Source organism: Gymnodraco acuticeps, unplaced genomic scaffold (genome assembly GCF_902827175.1).
Source record: "Gymnodraco acuticeps unplaced genomic scaffold, fGymAcu1.1, whole genome shotgun sequence".
Lineage (NCBI taxonomy): Eukaryota > Metazoa > Chordata > Actinopteri > Perciformes > Bathydraconidae > Gymnodraco > Gymnodraco acuticeps.
This window is the reverse complement of record NW_022991064.1, coordinates 783,000-802,796: the sequence shown is the minus strand read 5'-3', so window position 1 is coordinate 802,796 and position 19,797 is coordinate 783,000. Positions and strand designations below refer to the sequence as shown.

Here is a 19,797-nt window from a genome sequence, read left to right as displayed (position 1 = left end):
GTAATAATACAAATGTAGTCATGAGAGTTAATGTTATATTTCCAAATATATCTCATTGTTTTCAAAGCTGTTAAAAATGTCTCTGAAATATGGCGCTTCTCCATTACCTTACTTTGTGTTCCTACAGTAAACACCATCAGTGCTATTACTTTGCCTAGCAACACCAGATTAATCAAATAAATAGTTTTTAAGCGTTTAAAAAAAACACTTTTTTAAGTTGTAATCATTCTTATGGAGAGAGAGTAACAATTTAGATTCTCGAAATGGGATTAGTTTATCCAAATAACACACATTTGAGAATATAAGTAGAACGTTAGGCGCTGTGTGGAGAGTAGACTAAGATCCTCTACATCAGGTTTAGGGATATTTAGATTAAATTATGGATGTTAATGTTTCCTAGTATAATTCATGGTTTACAACGCGGCTAGCTCGAAACCGGGAGAACAGACACATTTGGATTCAAACAGGAAGTGGAAATAGAGGGCGGGCAGCATTTGTCTGCAACAAATCTCTTACATTATATGACACGACGGCAGACAACAGAGAGAGGGTTCTTTGAAGCCATCGCACTTCAGATAATAGAGGAATCCAATGTACCTGCCACCTTTCTGGAGAGCAGACATGATTCAAGAGGGAAGGAACGAGGGAACAGCTTCATTTCCTCCCGCTCTTTGTTTGAGAGCATTCTCTCTGCGTCCGTCTCTCGAGCAAACACTTCCTCTCCCGGGAGGAAATAAAGGAAACCGAGTTGCTTTTCAAAGTCATGCGAGCCCGAGAGGGGTTTTTCAAAATGTCAGTGTCAGTAATTCAAGAGGAACAGAGCGAGAACACAGAGGCATGTTTGCTTTCACCTTTTCCTCCAGTGTCTCTGGTGAGGGGAGGTTTTTAAAGGGGGCTTCCTCTCTCTTTGCAGCACCAGAACAACACTAAATCCGCCTCAAATCCCCCGGGTACTGTCGACATGCAACCCATAACACACACACAGAAAAAACTGGAACGCACCTTTAATTAAATGTATTATGTCAACAAATTACTCATGGTATTAGGTAAGTTGGAAGCAATACTCTTACGTTTAAAGGTCCCCTATTATACTGTTTTCATTACTTTATTACAGGTCTCAGATATATACAAAACATGTCTCTGATTGGCTGAAACACCAAACAGATAATTGCAGCATCCCATAATCCCCTCTGTTTCAGCCCTGTTTCCAAAGTGCTGATTCTCTGTCTGTTACTTTAGATGAAAACAAGGAGCCCCTCCCCACGCCCCTCTGAGAGAGATTTGGTTCAACAGAACACAATGGTGCTCTAGGAGGAGATTCAGGTGATAAGGTGGGTGGGGGGGGGGGGGGTTACCTTGGTTGCTGATTGGCTAATGGTTACACAAGACAAAACATCGTTATGACATCATAAAGTGGCCAAAATCTGATCAGCTCATTTTCAGACAGGTTTTTATATAAATGGATCAGGACAAAAAGAGAGAGAATCTTTGTTCCTGAAACTTTCAGAGTCTTTTTACACAGAGGGGACACATGTTGATGTATAAGAGACATGAAGAAGAGGGGACACATGTTGATGTATAAGAGACATGAAGAAGAGAGGACACATGTTGATGTAGAAGAGACATGAAGAAGAGGGGACACATGTTGATGTAGAAGAGACATGAAGAAGAGGGGACACATGTTGATGTATAAGAGACATGAAGAAGAGAGGACACATGTTGATGTAGAAGAGACATGAAGAAGAGGGGACACATGTTGATGTAGTAGAGACATGAAGAAGAGGGGACACATGTTGATGGAGAAGAGACATGAAGAAGAGGGGACACATGTTGATGTAGAAGAGACATGAAAAAGAGGGGACACATGTTGATGTGGAAGAGACATGAAGAAGAGGGGACACATGTTTGATGTAGAAGAGACATGAAGAAGAGGGGACACATGTTTGATGTAGAAGAGACATGAAGAAGAGGGGACACATGTTGATGTAGAAGAGACATGAAGAAGAGGGGACACATGTTGATGTAGAAGAGACATGAAGAAGAGGGGACACATGTTGATGTAGAAGAGACATGAAAAAGAGGGGACACATGTTGATGTAGAAGAGAGATGAAGAAGAGGGGACACATGTTGATGGAGAAGAGACATGAAGAAGAGGGGACACATGTTGATGTAGAAGAGACATGAAGAAGAGGGGACACATGTTGATGGAGAAGAGACATGAAGAAGAGGGGACACATGTTGATGTAGAAGAGACATGGAGAAGAGGGGACACATGTTGATGTAGAAGAGAGATGAAGAAGAGGGGACACATGTTGATGTGGAAGAGACATGAAGAAGAGGGGACACATGTTGATGGAGAAGAGACATGAAGAAGAGGGGACACATGTTGATGTAGAAGAGACATGAAGAAGAGGGGACACATGTTGATGTAGAAGAGACATGAAGAAGAGGAGACACATGTTGATGTAGAAGAGACATGAAGAAGAGGGGACACATGTTGATGTAGAAGAGATATGAAAAAGAGGATTTTGCATAATAGGTGACCTTTAAGTTTAAATATAATAAATATTTCTGATTCTGATGTTCAAGGAAGAGACATCATGTGACCTCAGTGTCAGAATATAGCTTCTTTTTTTCACCACCCCATTACGATAGATAATGATTAACATTTTCTCCTCAGTTACGAAGGTCAAAATGGACACACAAATCAAACACGAAAATGAACCTTCGCGAGGTCTTTCGAAAAAAAATTGGCATGCCAAAGATTTTGCCACCGCTCACGAAGTTGCTGCCGGAGCCTGAGAAACTCCATCGGCGGTCATACGATGGCTTAAGATGCCCTCATGAATGACCCGATGTTGTTACGATCACAGCCAAATTTGAACATGTCCTTTATCGTGTGTCCATCTGGTGTCAATTTCGGGACAGTGGGAGTCAGTGGGGCAACAAGTCCCCAGTAATACCTCATTATTTCAACTAGTTATTTGAATCATTATGATCCATTATAGTGTTGAGATCTGTGCCGATGCCCAAGTAGCAGGATATATTGTAAGAGCATAACCTTTTACACTTACATTTGAGTTAATATGATGATTGTGAGGTTCAAGTGCTTCAGATAAAAGGCTTTACCCGAGGACCTTTGTGGTAAAGCTGTCATTAAACAGGACCTATTATTTGAATGTTCAGGAGTATATCAGTATTTAGTGTCTCCACTGGGACATGTCTCCAGGCTTTAATGTTCAAAAAGCTCTTTATTTTTCTCATACTGCCTTTTCACCCTCTGTCTGAAACCAGAGCCCAGTCTGCTCTGATTGGTTAGCTGGCTGGCTGGCTCTGTTGTGATCGGTTAACCACTTAGAGATCTCCCGCCCCTTAGCCTATCACGTGCAATGTGTTGGAGCGCTAGCCAATAGGAGCGCGAGTGTTACATAGTGATGTCTCTATGTTCCGGAAGTAAACTAATATTTCAGAGATTAAATACGCTAAATAGCTGTGGACTTCTACACACATTTACCCACATTAATACATTTATATATACTATTTATTTCCCGGTATAATGTGTATGTTGAATAGATCTTACCTTTTTTAAACCAATGCTTAGACTAATGAATACCAGTTAGTAGCAGGGCCGGCAATGACCAATTTGCTGCCCTAGGCAAGATTTTAGCTGGCGCCCCCCCCCCCGTCATATATTATTTTTATACTATAAGAGAATAGATGAAAATCTATTCTCTTATTTTTTTATAACTATAATGATCATATAAAGGTGTGCCTTTAGCTCACTGAGCTGAGGTTATCAGAGCTTCTCAGTCTTTCAGGTGAGAGCTCTCTAAAGCTCTCCCCCCCGCGGCCGCCTACACAGTAAATTCCAATGTTAATAAAAGCTGTATACGTTTTTTGGGAGTTTGATTTATTTTAAATTAACACAAATACAAAATTAAAACCTATAATTACACACTAAAACTATTATTTCAAAAAAAGAACTATTTCACATAAACCTCTGGTTTTTACTGGGGCGGTTCAACTTCATTTTGGGGGGGGGGGGGGTGCGCCATAGTTTATGGACGCTGTACGCAATATAGGCGTAGTTCTGTTAGTATAAGATAATAAGATGTACTTTGTTGATCCAAAATCGGGAAATTGTGTTGTTATGAAATAAAATAAAAAAATTCATTTTTATTTCTAACTCTTTTTTTCAATTTTCGGCACCCCCCATTGATTGATGCGCCCTTAGCATTTGCCTATACTGCGTATGCCAAGGGCCGGCCCTGAGGGTTAGATTCGTTTTTAGGGTTTCTGTATAACACATGACGTCTCTCTGATATATTATATATAATGTTAATAATTTATTTATTCTCAAGCTTCATATAGCGGGATGTCCCACTCCACATGACTCTACTTTGTATTGTACTTGAATGTGAATAAATAACTGACGATGATGATGACTATCCAAAAAGTTCATAGCTTGTCCGGGCTGACATTTCCATAATTTGTGTCATAATTAAATCAGTGTAAATTTGACTAGAGTTTTCTCACTTTAGTTTCATTTTGGCTCCAATGTTTGCAATTACCATGAGGTTGAGGCTCCCACTACACGAAGATAATTACCATGTTATGTGTTTTAAACACCCTCTCTGCAGGCTGTAGAGCACAAAGAGGGACCAGCAGGAATCCTCTGTGATTGCCAGTTTAAGAATCATAATTCATGTGGTAATGACTTAATGACGTGCAAATGTTCATGAATTTGAAATTGGAAAAAGGGAAAATAATTGTTACCTTTGCGAGCAATCCGGATGCAGTTTATCCTGGTCTCCTGTGAACAAAGAAATCAAATGTGAATTCATTTTGATTTCTTTAAATAGCACAAAAGAAAGGGAGGCCATCTCAGACCTCTCTCATTACATGTCACTTGTTAGACACTTTTATCCAAAGCGACTTACATACTCAATACTGTGGACAATCCCCACAGGAGCAATTTGGGGTGAAGTGTCTCAGGGACACAACGACATGCCCCACACGCAGTGGGGTTTGAACCTGTGAACCCCTGATCCGAACACCTACGGACAACCCACTACGCCACATGCCTCTCAAATTAGATAAGGCTGAACAATCTAGATTAACCCTTATTTTGTGTTCGGGTCTCCCGTGACCCGTTTCAAGTTAAAATTATATAATAACTACGCTCTACTTTTTTGTATCGGAACAAGGCTTCATGATATCCTCCACAACAGCTATATAAAGACTACAAAACGGATTTTGACATTTAAATATTTAAATAAATGATAAAAAATATCTTTCTCGTTATAAATGTTTTGAAAAAAGAAAAGAAAATTATTATAAAAATGTAATCAAGACAATTAAATCCTGCAAGTTGTCGGATAAGGATTTTTAATGGTTTTTTTGACCTGATCTGATTAACATTGTTCCACAGTATGGGTTATATACATTTTAATTTCACCACTAAAAACAATCATTTGTGTTAAAGTGTCCACAGTAAAAGTTAAGCACTCAGATCCACCACCTTGTCTGAAACCAACAGGCGCCTGAGTGTCAAAGTCACCCAGACCTTTCTCTACGTTGAAGAAATAATTGAATTTCCGAGCGGATGACACCTCCTTGTGATATTAGAGACCTTTCCCCCCCCCACGCCATGTGAGGTCCTTCACCCGGGTGCCCTGATTGGCAGCTTCTCCCCCCAAAAAACATCCCGGATTGAGAGGGGGCATGTTGCCAAATTAAGTTTTAAGGACGTTAAATCAGCCTCTATGAGCAATTATGCTAATCTGAGCTCTGAGATTGGAGTCGAGAACCTCTCACCTCAAACCGTTAGCTAAATTAGCTTTTTTAATTGGAAATCTGTTTCAAGTGGATTCTCATCTCCTCTCACCTCTTACAGTGACACATAAGTCATATTTACTCGCACCCAGGGGTTATTAAAGCAGCCGCGGTCATCTTGTGCCATCCTGTCCTCCGTCAAGGTGGGAATTTGGGTTTTTAAAGTGAAAATGGAGCTCTTCAAAGTGGAAATGTAGCTGAGCTTCCAATCTCGTTAAGAAAAAGGTATTTTGAAGAATCCAATTCTTTTTTGGTGGATTTCAGATGGATTTTCTAACAAATTTGTTTTCTGCAGTGACTCTGCTTATCACATCTGGATCTTTAATCCCTTTACACAACGCACTGAGGTTTAGCTTTCAACGCTTGTCAGTAAATACAATTATAAAGAATCGAAGATGCAGTTCCAGGGTATATGCAGGAATCCTGAAGTCAAATGTAAGACCTTTTAAGACCTTTTCTAAGACCCTTTCCATACATTTTAAGACCTCATCGCCACTTGGAGTTTTAACCGGTTACATTGGCGACACACTTTACCTCACATTCACTATATACAGTATTGATTGTCCTTCCTCCTTATCTTCCAACCATTTGGACGCAAACTTGCATTTCTCCATAACGATGTTGTTTAACAACCGGCGTAAACGGAGCTTCGCGCGCTATCAAGCAGTGAGCGTGCGATGTCCTGTTCAGATGACGTCAAATCCAACGGGACGCCATAAATCAACTACACAGAATCACACTACACACCTACGCCATGATTACATTCAGGCAGACTGTAGAATACAAGCTCTTTGGACAATTTATATACTTATTGAAAACAAGATACAAAATGTCATTCCTTGGAAAATGCCGTTTAATACTTTTTAATAGCCTTAATTTTCGCTAAATTGATTTATGAACTTTTAATACTTTTTAAGACAATGCGGACACCCTGAGTTCAGATATGTGATCACGCTTCGTGTGCATCAACACGTCATATCTGAGAAGATCCTTATTAAAGTTCACGATCAATTCTATAACATGTTATGAAAACGCTGATTAGATGCATCAATTTGAATTAATTGGAGACGTCTGCACGCGCACGTCTTAGTTTTCATTCTCTGTCACTCCTGATTCGCTCCTGAAGTGAGTTGATTAGCTTCAAATCAATATGACGTGCATGAGAGAGCAGCATTAATTGTTTTTGGCCACTTGGGGACAGACCAACAGGCTGAGTGTTTTTTTAAATTAAAATGTGTAATTGTGAACACGTTAGCAAACTGTTGACACTCTTAATTCCTAGTACAGTGAGTACTTTTGAGATTGTTTCGTTTAAAGAGGACATATTATGTTGATGTTCAGGTGTATATCAGTATGTAGTGTCTCTACTTTAAAGAGTCCTCTCCTGCTGATGTTCAGGTGTATATCAGTATGTAGTGTCTCTACTTGAAAGAGTCCTCTCCTGCTGATGTTCGGGTGTATATCAGTATGTAGTGTCTCTACTTTAAAGAGTCCTCTCCTGCTGATGTTCAGGTGTATATCAGTATGTAGTGTCTCTACTTGAAAGAGTCCTCTCCTGCTGATGTTCAGGTGTATATCAGTATGTAGTGTCTCTACTTGAAAGAGTCCTCTCCTGCTGATGTTCGGGTGTATATTAGTATGTAGTGTCTCTACTTTAAAGAGTCCTCTCCTGCTGATGTTCAGGTGTATATCAGTATGTAGTGTCTCTACTTGAAAGAGTCCTCTCCTGCTGATGTTCGGGTGTATATCAGTATGTAGTGTCTCTACTTTAAAGAGTCCTCTCCTGCTGATGTTCAGGTGTATATCAGTATGTAGTGTCTCTACTTTAAAGAGTCCTCTCCTGCTGATGTTCAGGTGTATATCAGTATGTAGTGTCTCTACTTGAAAGAGTCCTCTCCTGCTGATGTTCGGGTGTATATCAGTATGTAGTGTCTCTACTTTAAAGAGTCCTCTCCTGCTGATGTTCAGGTGTATATCAGTATGTAGTGTCTCTACTTTAAAGAGTCCTCTCCTGCTGATGTTCAGGTGTATATCAGTATTTAGTGTCTCTACTTTAAAGAGTCCTCTCCTGCTGATGTTCAGGTGTATATCAGTATGTAGTGTCTCTACTTTAAAGAGTCCTCTCCTGCTGATGTTCAGGTGTATATCAGTATGTAGTGTCTCTACTTTAAAGAGTCCTCTCCTGCTGATGTTCAGGTGTATATCAGTATGTAGTGTCTCTACATGTCTCCATGCTTTAATGTTCAAAAAGCTCTTTATTTTTCTCATACTGCCTGTTCTGCAGCACCTCTTTTCACCCTCTGTCTGAAACCAGAGCCCAGTCTGCTCTGATTGGTTAGCTGGCCGACTCTGTTGTGATTGGTCAACCACTTAGAGATGTCCCGCCCCTTAGTCTCACGTACAATATGTTTGAGTGATAGCCAATAGAAGTGTGAGTGTTCTGTGATGTCACCATGTTCAGTAAGTAAACAAAGGAGTCCAATGGAGGCGTTTCAAAGCCTAAAAGAGCTTGGTGTTCTTCAGAGTGGCTTTTCAACAAAGGACATTTTTGGTGTTTTAGCAGGTTACTTATATAATTAACATTAAGTAATTTTAGCTAATACAAACTGCTACGAGCTACATTTGTCATTTTAAGACGACATATTATGTAATCCTCACTATTTCAATGATTTTGCACAAACAAATGTGTATCTGGAGTGCCTATTTGCCTATACTGTGACAAATAAGGATAGGAAAACCCAGTTCTGTGGGTTTGCAAAGGTTAGAAATGACTTTGAGATATTTTCGAGGATTCTGCTTAAAGAGACAGGCGCTAAAATTGAGCAGAGGGGGAATACATGTACATCGAGACGGATATAATGAGAGAGCCATTATTGGTGCCATCGGGCATTTTTCGCCTCACGAAGACAATACGAAGGAAACAAGAAGCTGCCCGATTGTCTTAGGAAGACAATACCACAATACCAATGTCTTAGGTATCACAATACCGTTGTGTAGCCATCGTATTATAGTAGAATTTGTATTCTGTGAAACTGAAAAGGATATTACATTGTTTGTTACTTTCGTTGCAGTTGTATGTCTTAAATGTAATTTAGGTTAACTTCCTGTTTTATTTAGATGCTTTTATTTTGAAGGTGAGTTTATGCTGTTGACTGGAAGTTGTTGTTGCTATGGAAACAACATGACGGAGTGTATGGTTCGGGTGCAATCGTGTGGCCTTCTGTAGGCATTGTACTTGCTTCGGCTGTTACTTGGCCGTTGACCAAGTTCGGGGCCATCTTAGTGCCAAATTCACAATTCCATATTCGTGTGTCCATCTGGTGTCAATTTCGGGACAGTGTGACGCGGGCTTAAAGGAAATATCAACATATTTTTGTTATTTTTTCTTTCTGTTGTACCTATATGTTCACTTTGTTTTATGGGGTTTTATATTTTATATTGTTGCATCGACTCAGTTGTCTTGTGTCTTATCTGTCAGAGAGAAACCATTATTTATTTTAATTTTAATTATCATACATTTTACCTCCTTGTGTCTATTAACCTGATCAAATGTTACATGTTGCTGCATGTACCTTTAAAAATGCTTAACAAATAATCTGAGGGGAATTTCTTGTTGTTTGTTTTTATCCTGTAATGTGTCATTTTGTAAAGCACTTTGAGCTGCATGTTGTATGAAAAGTGCTATAAAGCTTTATTATTATTGTATTGTATAACATAGCAGTATTGATAATTGTGTATTTGTTTCCTGCTTCAATAGAGACTGGCCCCACTGAAGGAAAATCTGCCAAAAGAAATTACTGCTTCAATTCAATGGCAGTCCACAGTGAGTGTCCTACATCTCATTTATCATGGGTAATGTTCACAATCATATTATTATCTTTCTTCCTCCGCGCCTGAAAACACAAATATTGTTGATAAAAAAAAACGATTGAGGATGAAAGTGTTTGCAGGACAAAGAAGTGAATTATCATGAATTGTTATATTGAGCTTGTTGTGTTGGCTGCTGTGTAAATAGAATAAATTAAACTGGAAACTGGAATAGGTGAGCAAGTAACAAAAACATTACTTTACTCTTTAAATAGAAATTCTCTATTGGGACCACTTTTCAGAGGAAAAAGCAACGAGCTGTCTGTTAAATAATGCATATAATTTATGGAATCGACTTCCAATTGTTATGACTATTCTTGGAAGAAGACATTATCACAGTTATGATGCTTCTTATTGTGGCTTCCTGCTCCTGCAAAGACACCAGGAGGAGATTTTCTGCGTCTCTGAAAGATATGGGGTCCTTCTCACTTAAATGGATTCCTTGCGTCCCTCACTTGCGTTGTTTCCCTGCGTTTAGTCCCTCCCACCAGGGAAGCATGGAGAGACGCAAGGAAACCACGAGAAGCAGGGAAATTAGTTTTAAGAGCAATGGGACTTCCTTTCCTCCGGAGCGTCACGTGAAGCGACGTCCGTTTGTGATGACGCTGCACGGCTGTTCGTCTGACAGCAGCTCTGTCCCCGTTATTTCCACAAACACCCCCGCCTCTGTTAGTGCACATTTACTGACACAAACATAAAATAAATAAAATAAGAACTCATTCTCAAAAAAGATAAACGCCATTCTTAAAATGTATAAACGAACAATAGTTTGATTAATATTGATTAGAGTGCACAATAGAAATAAAATAATTGAGAGAAGAAAAAGAGATATGTTATCTATCAAAACCCAGTTAGATTAACATTCATTGGATTGCACACTTTGTTTGTTTGTTTGGATATGTAGCTAATTAACATTTTAATAGCACTTAATGACTGACTGAATGGAAATGACAATAAATGAAAATGTCAAACGAAAAAAGCGATCATGAAAATGTTTCCAAAAAATGAATAAAATGATTTTTTACCACTTTGTTGTTCAGATATATCACATATTTGTAACTAAATGATACATGAATTGAAACAAAACACGGTATAAACTGAGGAGTGACTCTCGTGAGGTTCATGTATTTTCTTCACTCCGCTGGGAAACTGCTCTCATGTCAAGAAGCATCAGATCAGTGCATGCGCTGCATCGTCCAATCAGTGAGCGATACACAGTAAGGGGGCGGGGTGAGTATCTGAGGATTTCATCGATGGATGGTCTGATGGTTCCTCGGTTATCGCTCCTCCATTATCGCTCCTCGCTCCTCGATCCTCGGTCCTCCGGCAAAAATAAGGCCATTGGGACGCTACTCAAGATGGCGCAGACAAATCAACTTCCGGTGAGACCGAGGACCGAGGAGCGAGGAAATGAAAAATAAGAGAAATGAGAAGGGCCCATGGTGTACTATATCCTTACAGGAAGCTCAGAAAGAGATCTACTTTTCAAAATAAAGGCAATTTAGAGTAACTGTATCCTTACAGGAAGCTTAGGTCTTAGGGCTTGTATAGAGGCATGTCTTTTCAAAATAAAAGCTCCATATTGTTACTTAATCCTTGCAGGAAGCCCCTAAAGAGGCATGTTTTTCAAAATAAAAGCCACATATGCTTCCCTGCAAGAATCTTAGGATGAAGATTGTTTTACAAAAATAAAAGACCAATATAGTTACTTAAACCTTGAAGGAAACTCACAAAGAGGCGTGTTTTTCAAAATAAAAGCTCTATCGATAAACTGAATCTTTACAGAAGCGCAGGACGATGATTGTTTTTCAAAATAAAAGCCCCATAGAGTAACGGTATCCCTTATAAAGGAGGCAAACTGTCAACCTTTCTCATGATGTTCTAGTTTTTCCTGACTATACTTTAATTGTTCCTAACCCTGATTCCCTGTTGTTGTTGTCCACATGATAAGATATGTTCATTTGTTATATTTCACAGTGTTTCCTGGCTCTGGAAACTCACTCCGCCTCAGTCTCTTTCTGCATCTGCTGCAGAATCAGGTAGTGATATTTAGATGAGAAGAGGCAGCCAGGCAGGAGCTCCATATGGGCCTAATGATTTAAACAGTATGTAGTGTCCATTAAGTTTCTCTGCTTCTACGCACACTGCCTGGCACATTTCCTATTCACGCTTCAGCCACTTTCCCAATTGCTCAAGAAATCCTTTTCAGATCTCTTTAAGCCTGCGAGGCGGTGTTTGATTTTCTCTGCAGGAAAAAAGTTTTTAAAGAGCTTGGACATGAAGGAATCTGACAAGCGGACAAAAACCGCAAGAATATAGATTGTAATGATCTCCTATAGCTGTTCAATTCAACAATTTCCACATTTTTTGAAAGGCTTTCATTTAGAAAAGATCGAACATATCTATTGTTTATAGTTAACATATTCATTTCACAACTATATTTATTTGTACTATGTGTATATAGATTAATATTGCATCCGTCATAGATTAGTTTAGTATATTTTCTACCTGTATAAATCTGTTAACCTTTTTTTACTTACTACTGCCCATGTTACATATGTTATTCTACATGTTATTTTATTATTGCACCATTATGTTGTTGCTAAATTCTATTTATTTGTATGTCTTAGGTGTTAGTTGTTGGAGGAGACGGAGACTTAGGATTTCCATATGCTGTAGTTGTGCATACACTATGACAATAAAGCCACTTTGAATCACGTTGACATTAGGGTTTATTTGTGGGACACAATCAACCCAAAGCCTTCCTAAAAACAAAACAGGCACCTTGTTAATGCAGAGTGTAGTGGAGACTTCCTCGAAACAAATCTAAGTTGTGTTGAAGTTAATACTTCCTCAAACAGGAAGTAATTAAACTCTAACAGGAAGTTACTGAACGGAAAGCCAAGTGTCACCCCTCTGAAGTTTCTGGTTTTTAAAGAGCCTGTATACGAGGGAATATGACAACCGGATAAAAAAAAATGAAACACTGCAAATGGTTATTCTCTCCTAAAAGCTGTTCCATTTTACTCATTTGTGAAAGGTTTTCATTGAGAAACCATCCATCATATTCATTGTTAAGGTAGCTGCAACATAAAATCAGCGCGTCTGAAACAGAAAGCCGGGTCTCACCCCTCTGAAGTTGCTGGTGGCCTGGAAGAAGATGAGGTAGTTCTTGGTGGGGTCCAGCGGGCTGTTCCAGAAGCCGTTGTATGTGTGGTTGTCTCCCACGGTGAAGGGTGTGGCCTCGGGCAGCGAGCTGGGGGCCAGTTCAGCCGTGAAGTAATGCGGGGCCCCTTTAGCCTGAGCCTCGCTGTGGGAGGTGGGGGTCGGGAAACAGTCGACTCCCCCCAACTCTCTCCGCCTCACCTGCCGAGACCCATCCTCCTCCACCACCACCACCTGGTACGCACTGCAGGAAGAATGGTGGAGGTTAGGGTTTTAAAACAGATAAAAGTACTTGGAAATTCCAAGGCTAAATAACAGCAAGTTAGAATTACAATCAGAATAAGAATTAGTAACTTATCCTGGAAATCTCTGTTTGTGAAAGTTGATCAATTTTTAAATACAATAAATAAAAGATAAATAAAAGAAGATTGCAAATTATTCATTCTTATAAATCTAAAGATATTTATAAATATATAAGGAGTTCAAAGAAGAAGAAGTTAGAAATAAAGTAAATCACAATTTCTATATATTTATGTTAGTTTACTTAATTCCTTTATGTAATGAAATGTATTTTTTAATAGTAATATTATATATTTCTGTGAAATATATTAATTAATGTTGGCCTTTAAGCCTTAAAAAAAGTGGAAAATTAGGTAATATTGCAAGAATCACAGTCACAGGAAGGAACTACAGCACGGTCACATGACTTCACGTCACCACCGCTAAGCTAAAAGCAGCTAATGTTGGGCGTGATGACGTTGAGTCGTCTCATTTAGACACTTGTTAGCAACCAGTGTTTAAATCTGCTAGTGGGGGTATTTACTGACGTATTAACAAAAATATTCCCAGCTTGTGTTAACCACAGACCCTATGTAATGCTAAAAACCAAAACACATACAAAAACGTAGAAATTAGGGAACAGGAAGTGCTAAAATGCTACGTAATTTCTGTTTCATAGGACTCATTCCTGCAACAGTCGATCTGCTTCAAGCCTAGAGAAATATGTTTTGACTGCAGCTATAAACACCACAGTGGGTGGATGCAGGCGTGTGTTGTTGTGTTATTGTACCTGACCGGAGCCCCTCTGGCCAGCGCCGGGCGCAGCAGCACTGTGATGGTGCTCTCAGACTCACTCAGCGGAGAGGGGATGTCTTCATAGTCAAACACCGGCGCTGAGGGAAGAAATAAAATCCTTTAATTTTCCCATTTCTATAAGAGATCAAATATATGAATATGTATGATCCTGGGAGCCATTCTTTTTTCTTCAAACTTTGAACCTTGCACACTCCTCAGTATATTTTGCACATTGCTTCCTCAACAACAAACCAAATAAGTTGTGATTGACTGATGCCAGCGCTGTTGCTTTCTGTAGAGGTTCATCTGACACTTCCACATGAGGTGAAATAGCTTATTGGTTAGAATCACAAGGTTCTTCAGAATCGAGTGCAGTAAGAAATAGCATGTAGCTCACTTAGCACGTAGCTCGGCTCTGACTTTATCGCAGATTCTGTGGATTTTGTGATATTGCAATGTTAAAAATCTAAGTTAATTATGAGTATTTATTTATCTCTGTGACAGTAACACTAATTATTACAATAATAAATATACATATAGATATTCTGTACATATGTAATGTTTCAGTAAAAGCAATTTGTCCTATTCTTATTGTATTTCCTTTTTTGTATATTTATATTTAAGATATTCTGTTCAATTTATTAGTTATATAATACTTTTTAAACTAATATTTTGTTACTGTCATTTTAACAACGCAGCAAATATTTATATATATTTTTTAATATTTATATCTTATACTATCATATTTTATTTACATTTTTTATTCTCTTTTCCCTGTTTTGTAAAGCTCTTCATGGTGCAGTTCTTGTATGAAAAACACTATAACAAAATACTGTACTGTATTTCCGAGAAACATCCTTATTGTTTATTATTATGGCACGTTGGGGCCTTAAAGAAGGAGAGTAGAGGGGTAATAATGCAAGAAAAACTGATTTCAATTGTATTTTTTTGGGGAAGAAAATCTCAAGAGGTAAATGTTGTTAGAATAAATCATGTAACCTTACTTGGCAATAAACCTGATTCTGATGTTGGAGATTAAAAACATGTAGCCACACTTCTGCATAATTATTTCCATAACCTTTCCACCTCTACATGGAATAATAGAGCGCTATCTGTATTCATTACCCGCACATTTCCCCTGTGTACGGCAGTATGTGGAGGCCTCCCACACACTGCCATTGGCTGATGATGACTAGAAACAGAAAAAACAAGAGGCCCTATAATATAATTAGTACAGATCTCAGAGCAGCACAACCTCAGCAAAGCTCTGGGGATGACCAGGTTGAGTGTTTCCGTCTCTTTTTACCTCACGCAGAGAATTAACTGGTAGAGGACGTAGAGGAGCAAATGGCTACAACAGATACGCAGAAACAAAAAGGCTGGAAATGTTTCTGATGCAGAGTTAATACTGGTTGTAAAATGATGTGTGTTCAACCTGGAAAACACACACTCACACACAAACAGCTGAGGGCTGCATTACACAGGAGTTTAATAAGAGGAGCGTTGGGTGGTGAAACCCAGCATGCATTATGAAAAGGATAAATAGTGCAACATTAGGAGAGAGTGGGGAAGTTAGGGAGTCTTGGTGTGAAGTATTACTTGACTTATATTACGATTTTATCCAACTATAAACTAAATAAAAAGTCGATGTGCCTCATAGCTTTATGTAGGAAAAAGTGTTTGGATCATGCTTGGGCCAGTGGCTTAATCATCTTTTGTTAGACTTTTATACAATAAAATACAAATATTAATAAAAAATAATAATACAAATAAATAATGAAGATAAAATCTTACAAATGTAATTCTTATAAATAATAATAACACATTTATTTTATTTTATTTTGGATACAAATATATCTTTGAAGCATTGAAAAGTGTTAGTATCATTACATTGCATTTAGCTGACGCTTTTATCCAAAGCGACTTACAATAAGTGCATTCGACCAAGAAGATACAAACTTGAAGAAAACAGAATCATATTATATTATTAGTAGTACATAAGGTTTCATAGAGCCAAAACATTTCAAGTGCTACTCAACAGGCTTTAGATAAGCCAGTCCTTTGTTAGTATATAAGTGCTCTGTTATGGCGCATTTCCACTGCAGGGCCTCGCACGGCGGTATAGTTAGGCCTTGGTAGGCCAGGCTCACTTTATGCTGCGTTTCCATTACAGTTTAGTAGCTGGGGCAGTAACTATAGTAACGCAGTGTAGGCGGAGCCGTGACCTCATCTTCAATGCGAACCACAGAAAAACAACACAGCCGTTAGCTCTTAGCCCTCAGAGCTCACAGCTCCTCATATCTGTTCAGAAACTAGACAAAAGTTAAACAAGTACAAACCACAGACTGCCTGTGTCATGGCGAATACAGTCGCTGGTTTATTTATGTCTGTATAGGCCGTTGTTGTGAGTGTGGACGGTCGGAGCATATATAACGTTAGCTCAGAAAACACACATTTTAAAAGGGGTTTTCGCCTGCCGTCTGTCTGCAGTCTTGTCAAAGCATTAATTCATGCTTTTTACTAACCGGTATCAGTATGTTGTTACTTCGGCATCATTTTGAAACGTGTATTACAATTAAATCACGGTCAAATATGTTCATTGTGTTGTAGTTGTAGCCCCCTTGCCAGCGATTCTCTCTCTCTAGTTTAGCATACTCAGCCCGACTCAGCCTGGTTGTTGGCCCGCTTAAACCGCGCTCCGCACTGTAGTGGAAATGCGCCATTAGTATGTAAGTGCTTAGTTAGTATATAAGTGCTTGGTTAGTATATGAGTGCTCTGTTATTATGTAAGTGCTTAGTTAGTATATACGTGCTCTGTTAGTATGTAAGTGCTGTTTTTTGGTGTGTTTTTTTTCATTTTATTGCTCGAAATGGAGTCGAAAGAGATGAGTTTTCAGTCTGCGCCGGAAGATGTGTAAGCTTTCTGCTGTCCTGATGTCAATGGGGAGCTCATTCCACCATTTTGGAGCCAGGACAGCAAACCGACGTGTTTTTTCTGAAGGCAACTTGGGTCCCCCTCGTATCACACAGCAAACTCAAAATATTTTAACTTAAAAAAATATTTCCATCACACAATGGATCACCAGGAATCTGTATCTCTCAGGGCTTGTAGCTTCTTGACAGATTAACATAAACAAGGTTGTTTTAAGAATTTCAACAACACAGGCAGCTTGAAATAGCTTCTAGAATCATCTTGCTCCGACTATTTTCCTTATGGGAGAACATCACAATAGCATGTGATGTTTCATCTGAGTAAACACAATTAGTGGAACAGCTCGTAGATACCCATTTGTAGATGAGAGTGTTTCTCGTTCCCCACAGACTCATCTCCCAGACCAATCTCCAGATCCATACCGCCAAACTTTTCTCTCGCAAACACGGCTCCTCTAATTTCTGAGCCGCTGCGAAGCCTTTGAATCGTAAACACAGACTCGGTTTGAATCTGAACAAAGCGGTTTTCACCCCGAAAAACAAGGACATTTGCTGTTCACTATAATACAGGTCTGATGTTGTCCAAAGAAGGCAACGTGCGTCTGAAAGCTGTTTGTGCTGCTGAGGCAAAATGAAGATAATTTGTATAATTTAAACATATATGCGCAATTTTATCAAAAGCTCTTCAAAGGAGGAAATTACGAGTTGTCTCGTACGAGTCGTCTTTGCCATTATCTGCAAATCCTTAAAACACTTTTAGAAGGAAAATTAAGTCCCACATTATTTGCATGCAATTAATGTGAGGGTGATTTAAGACCACCCTGTCTGGCTTCCTTTGCTAAATATTTATTCAATGACAGCAGCACTGATCCAGGTTTTCTGTAACTTTCTGCTGTTCCCTTCAGTGTTTACTTCCTGTCTGTCTTCTTCTACTATTCCCGTTAGTGTTTACTTCCTGCCTGTCTTCTTCTGCTGTTCCCTTCAGTGTTTACTTTCTGTCTTCTTCTTCTGCTGCTGTTAGTGTTTACTTCCTGTCTGTCTTCTTCTGCTGTTCCCTTTAGTGTCTATGTTATGTCTGTCTTCTGCTGTTTCCTAATATCTACTTTCTGTCTGTCTTCTTCTGCTGCTATTAGTGTTTACTTCCTGTCTGTGTTCTTCTGCTGTTCCCTTCAGTGTTTAATTCCTGTATGTCTTCTTCTACTATTCCCGTTAGTGTTTACTTCCTGCCTGTCTTCTTCTGCTGTTCCCTTCAGTGTTTACTTTCTGTCTTCTTCTTCTGCTGCTGTTAGTGTTTACTTCCTGTCTGTCTTCTTCTGCTGTTCCCTTTAGTGTCTATGTTATGTCTGTCTTCTGCTGTTTCCTAATATCTACTTTCTGTCTGTCTTCTTCTGCTGCTATTAGTGTTTACTTCCTGTCTGTGTTCTTCTGCTGTTCCCTTCAGTGTTTAATTCCTGTATGTCTTCTTCTGCTGTTCCCTTCAGTGTTTACTTCCTGTATGTCTTCTTCTGCTGTTCCCTTCAGTGTTTACTTCCTGTATGTCTTCTTCTGCTGTTCCCTTCAGTGTTTAATTCCTGTATGTCTTCTTCTGCTGTTCCCTTCAGTGTTTACTTCCTGTATGTCTTCTTCTGCTGTTCCCTTTAGTGTTTAATTCCTGTATGTCTTCTTCTGCTGTTCCCTTCAGTGTTTAATTCCTGTATGTCTTCTTCTGCTGTTCCCTTCAGTGTTTACTTCCTGTATGTCTTCTTCTGCTGTTCCCTTTAGTGTTTACTTCCCGTCTTTCTTCTTCTGCTGTTCCCTTCAGTGTTTATCTGTTTATTTGTCTCTCTTTCTACGGATTGATATGACCTCACATAGTCCTATAACCACAATGTCCTTAGCACAGTCTGTTATCGAGAAGTAACAGACCGCTGAATGTTCATTCTGACCAATCAGAACTGAGATTCAACTAAGCTGTGTAATAAAAGTAAATAACTGCATTGTTTCAATGTTGGCACCATTCTTTGATCTTCCTATTTCATATATATCCTTTATTTAACCAGGTAAAAGTCTCATTGAGATTAAAATCTCTTTTTCAAGAGCGACCTGGCCAAGAAGGGCAGCATGAACAAAGTTACAACAGATAAAACATAGACAATACAGGCAGACGAGCAATCCCATCGAACAATGGAGACTTGTTCTCTGTCCTTTAAGATAGACTTGAATGTCACCGTAGTGATCACATCTGAGAGTTTCAGCTCCTTCTGTATATTATTCCAAGCAGAAGAGGCAGTATATTTAAAATCTTTTTTTAAATGAAATCTTGGGAGCGCAGGCCATATATACTTTGTTTTTTACACATATCTGTGCACTGTTCAATTACTCACACAACACTATACACAGCAACGTCTTACCAGAGATGTTGGTGGTGATTTCGGTCAGCGCCGTCTGCCCGAACCCCTTGGCGGTTCGGGCTCGGACCGACACAAGGTAGGTGGTCCCAGGATGCAGACCGGAGAACATGTGGTAGGTCTCGTTCCTTAGCTTGGACACCGTACGGCGGGGACCTGGCACGTTGATACCCGGGTCTGAAGACTCAATACTCTGGTAGCTGATCTGGAAACACGGAAAAGATGAGACAGTATTGCAGCAGCTCTGAGAGGTTATAGAATGATGCTCGATTCTAATGATTATCAAAATGCTAATTAGTTTAATGTATATCATGATTATTATCAAAGATTAGCAAGTAAGGATGCTAACCAATGTACAAATGAAGCTGAGGCTGATGGAAATGAGAATAGTTTTTTAAGTATTTGATTAGAAAACATAGTATGAGACATATTCAGATCATGACCTGATGATGCCGCTAGAGAAATATATTGGAAATAAACAACTCTGTACCTAATTGATGGACCGTGTCATACCCAATTTCGTCAGAGTTAAGGAAC

At 39.1% G+C, this 19,797-nt stretch overlaps 1 protein-coding gene across 7 annotated transcripts in view; it reads right to left on the bottom strand.

The window, feature by feature from the left end:
- The window catches only part of ptprua (protein tyrosine phosphatase receptor type Ua), a 271,078-nt gene that overhangs the window by 55,837 nt on the left and 195,444 nt on the right, over window positions 1-19,797 (bottom strand). For all 7 annotated transcript variants that reach the window (XM_034236684.1, XM_034236686.1, XM_034236685.1 and 4 more), the window contains exons 10-13: window positions 19,264-19,465; window positions 13,938-14,040; window positions 12,833-13,112; window positions 4,778-4,814 (exon numbers count right to left, since the gene is read on the bottom strand). In XM_034236684.1, coding sequence (XP_034092575.1) covers window positions 4,778-4,814; window positions 12,833-13,112; window positions 13,938-14,040; window positions 19,264-19,465 — 622 coding nt within the window. The remainder of the gene's footprint in view (window positions 1-4,777; window positions 4,815-12,832; window positions 13,113-13,937; window positions 14,041-19,263; window positions 19,466-19,797) is intronic.